The sequence below is a fragment of the Arachis duranensis genome, chromosome 4, assembly GCF_000817695.3.
Source record: "Arachis duranensis cultivar V14167 chromosome 4, aradu.V14167.gnm2.J7QH, whole genome shotgun sequence".
Taxonomy (NCBI): domain Eukaryota; kingdom Viridiplantae; phylum Streptophyta; class Magnoliopsida; order Fabales; family Fabaceae; genus Arachis; species Arachis duranensis.
Genome location: NC_029775.3, coordinates 76,827,248 through 76,831,700, shown reverse-complemented (window position 1 = coordinate 76,831,700; position 4,453 = coordinate 76,827,248). Strand labels below are relative to the sequence as shown.

General features: G+C 34.8%; 1 protein-coding gene across 1 annotated transcript; it reads right to left on the bottom strand.

The window, feature by feature from the left end:
- Positions 1-871: 871 nt before the first annotated feature.
- LOC107484582 (uncharacterized) lies at positions 872-3,535 on the bottom strand. Its single transcript, XM_016105134.3, has 4 exons — positions 2,851-3,535; positions 2,680-2,763; positions 1,426-1,550; positions 872-1,219 (listed from the first exon to the last, which is right to left on the bottom strand). Exons 1-4 carry the CDS (start codon positions 3,533-3,535, stop codon positions 872-874), a joined length of 1,242 nt encoding a protein of 413 aa, XP_015960620.2.
- Between the last annotated feature and the right edge of the window lie 918 nt (positions 3,536-4,453).

Genomic DNA, 4,453 nt, shown 5'->3' with positions numbered 1-4,453 from the left:
TTCATAGTTGAGAATGATGATGAGTGTCGCGGATCATCACATTCATCAGGTTTAGGAACAAGTGATATCTTAGAATGGAAGCAAGCATGATTGAATGAAAAATAGTAGTAGTTGTATTAATCCATCAAGACACAGCAGAGCTCCTCACCCCCAACCATGGGGTTTAGAGACTCATGCTGTAGAAGATACAATGAGAAACGTGTAAAGTGTCATGAGGTACAGATACAATGTCAAAAGATCCAATTAATAGTGAACTAGTAACCTAGGGTATACAGAAATGAGTAAATGACATAAAAATCCACTTCTGGGTCCAGTTAGTGTGTGCTTGGGCTGAGCATTGAAGCTTTCATGTGTAGAGACTTTTTCTGGAGTTAAACGCCAGCTTTTATGCCAGTTTGGGCGTTTAACTCCAATTTTTATGCCAGTTCCAGCGTTAAACGCTAAGAATTCTGAAACTGATTTGCAACGCCGCTTTGGGCCATCAAATCTCAGGCAAAGTATGGACTATTATACATTGCTGGAAAGCCCAAGATGTCTACTTTCCAACGCCGTTAAGAACGCGCCAATTGGGCTTCTGTAGCTCTAGAAAATCTACTTCGAGTGCAGGGAGGTCAGAATCCAACAGCATCTGCAGTCCTTTTCAGCCTCTGAATCAGATTTTTACTCAGGACCCTCAATTTCAGACAGAAAATACCTGAAATCACAGAAAAACACACAAACTCATAGTAAAGTCCAGAAGAGTGAATTTTAACTAAAAACTAATAAAAATATAATAAAAACTAACAAAAATATACTAAAGGCATACTAAAAATAATGCCAAAAAGCGTATAAATTATCCGCTCATCAACAAACATTACTAATACTCCATAAATCAGAACACTAGCAGCAAATAGGAAGAGAGACGAGGGCCACTGGAGGAGGCAGGGAGCCAGCACCGAATGCCAGGATTCAGGGTTTCCAGCCTTGAAAGAGATAGACACGGGGAAAGGGAAGGAGACAGAGGAGAGGCGATAATGGAGCAAAGCCTACGATTTTTGCTCTTCTCTCCAAGTCGCCAGCGAATATGCTGATTCTGATATTGCTGCCGGGTGAGGCTGCCACCACCAAAGACGCTAACCTTCTCTGAAGCCTCCCTCAATGAATCGACTTCCAGAAGCGGGCATCGAATATGGCCTTCACCCCACCTCCCGTAACTGAGCTCCCAACTCAAGATAGAACCCTAATTTCCCCCAAATTCTTTGAATGTTTGTTCACACAGCTCATACATTTGGAAATTTTTTAATTTTACCATTCAATTTCTGTTTCTATTCTCCCTATCTTTCAATAATGCCAATGTATGACATTCAAAAAAATCCAACTAAATATTATTCCCATGATTCACTGATTCAGTTGTTAATTATCATGGTTAGCGTTGTAAACATTTACCGTGACTCCATTAGCGACTTCACCGTGTGTCAACACAGTCAACGGATGTGGTCTTCTACCTCTTTCAGACCAGGTGTCGTTCAAAGATTGGCTCTTTCTCCTTAGCCACCTTAGCCACAGATTCTCTACATTCACCACAGACGTCACCATTATACTTTCAAGTTTTATGTTTTGGTTATCAAGAAAATATTATCTAGTGGTCAATATCAAGTCTTTCAAAGAGACAACAGGCTTTTGACTTTTAACTATTCCCAAAGAATAGGAAGTAATACTACAAAAAAATGTTGATCACGATTCAATCTAGTAAATCTACTAAACCAATACTAATTAATGCTTATTTGAATGTCATGTAGCTTCTGAGAAAAAAAGAGTTATCAAAATTCCTTTTGTATATGTTTAGATAATTTTCTGATAAAAATAGAGAAATTCGTAGTCTACTAGAGAAACCCATGAAACATACAAGCACAAAAGGCATTAGTCATAAAATTTCTATAGCTTTATTAAGTTAATAAGAGCTTAACTGCTAGCATGATCATGAGGATATCTTTAACTTATCTGTTCACTCAATAGTGTCTTCAGATTTTTTGAATTTTTTCACTGATTTTCCCAAGACATCTAAAACAGCAGCATGCTATTTGATGTTACCATGATAATGCAAAAACATGAGAAAAAATAAATCATTAGCTTTCTGATGTCTGAAAATATGTGATGCTTGGTAAATAAAACTGAAATAGTAGATGCTAAAATTTAAATTATGGATATGAATGCACGTAAGCATGATGAGGATGCTAACTAACAGTAGCACCTATGAATAAATGCAAAACTATATGTAAATCTCATCCATGTGACCACATACTACCACCCACATTCTAAAATTACTGATCCTAGGAATGACATATATTTAAAAGAAAGTAAAGTAAAGAAGAAAAACAAAAGCAAAATGGATGCGGTTGACTTTGAAGAGCATCAACTATAATTCAAACTAAAAGGAGGAGGAAGAATAATATATCTACAAGTAAAAACTTGACAAAATTCTAAAAATAGCATAATACAATATAGCATGAGCAGATAAGTTCCCAAACATAATAGCAATGACAATGCATTTTGTTTCAGCATATCTGCTTTAAGCTTTTTTTCGATGATTAGCATCATTAGAGCTAATGTCCAACTCCACATCACATGTAGATAATGTTGTTTAGCATCAACCAAGCCCCCAATGAAAAAAGAAAAAACTAAGCAAAAAGATTCCATTACCTTCCTCTAGTGATAGCTGAATTGATCTCTTCTCTAGCTCTATCTCATGTCTACTAAGTTCCACAGAGGAAAGTGATCGAAGAACTCTTAAAGGATATTGTCAACCATCCACAAATTCATTAATTTAATAACAAAGTAGTTAAGGGATTATTTTATGGTTTATGGACATACTTAGGATATATTCCTCTTGGTCAGAATGGTCTAGTTTCCTTAAAAACATCTGCAATTGTTGGTATTGCTCCTCCCAATGCACACTTTTCAATCCCTTTGGATTACCACTGGCAGAGCCAGAAGAAGCTATCATATAATTCGACTCAACCGGTGATAGCCTCAGGGGAGATTTCCCAAGAGAAATAGGAACAGAAGGCTTTCTGGATGAGCTCATTGAGGAAGTCATTGGAAAAGGTGCAAATGTTGGAAAACATGAAACCTTTGGCACCTTTATCAGAGGCTTTATTTGAGCAGTCTCCTGTTCACAACAAAGCTGGCTCAAATACCGACAATAAGCATTAATACTTGGATTTTCGCAAGCAATGCTCTTGCCCAATTCTGCCTCTGATTTTCTGCGAGCATACAAAAGATGTCCATTTGCAGCATTATTTCCAATAGATTGTTGAATAAGGTGATTCACTGAGAAATGAGGCAAGAGTCTCTTGGAGCCAAAAACATTATTAGAATCAGGACCAACATCTTTATCCTTCAACAATGAACAGCTTACAAAGGTCAGCTTTTTCATTTTATCATCACTCTGTAGATCTCTCAGAGATGTCTTCCTTACGGCAACATCCAGCTGGTTATCACAATTAGGCAAGTCCATTTTAGAATTGCTCAGACCATACTCACAAAATTGGAACATATACTTTGTTAAACCATCTCCTGTTGGAATTTTAAAAAATAAATAAAATAAATATTTTATTTACCAAAATATGTAATTTGTAGTAATTTTACGAAAATGCACCTTTTCTCGTTTACAATGTAAACAAAATAAGATTGCACGTATCTCGTTTACAGTACGAAAGGGCGTGGTCGTATCACGTTTATAATATAAACGAGATAAGAGTAAATGCGGCCTATATTTACAATTCATTTACAGCGCCATTTGGAGTTGGTTTTCGTCCATTTCTTCGAATTTTCTCCAACTTCTATCCTCTTCTGACTATATTATCGACTCACTAAGCGAGCATGGCGCACGCAGATGCACATGATCCAGACATCAACCATCTAAACGCGACAGGGCGCATTGCAGGGGTAGCCGACTTCGAAGTTAGTGTTGTTGTCTATGTGTTTATGTTAGAGCATGTATGAGTGAAGCCATAGTTATGGTATTTTTATAGAACTAGTGTACATGACATGTTAGTTGGATGAATGTATTATTAAGAAGGATTGATAGAGTTTGTTTTTAGTAATTTAAGTTTATTTATTAATTTGATGTTTATTAATTTACTAAGTAAATGTTTCTACTCATTTGTCGAATTTGTTTCTACTTATTTATTAATTTTGTTATTAATTCAATAGATGTGTAATATTTTAGTTATTTATTATTTAGTATGATTTTTTATTTAAATTAAGTATACATGTTTACTAATAAAGATATTAATTAATTAAGTAAATATTTTTATTTAAGTTAATTTATTAAATAAATATTTTTACTCATTTGTCAAATTTGTTTCTACTTATTTATTGATTTAGTTATTAATTAATTAGTTGCGTAGTATTTTAGTTATTAATTATTTATTACAATTTTTTATTTAACATAATTTATTTATTAAGTACA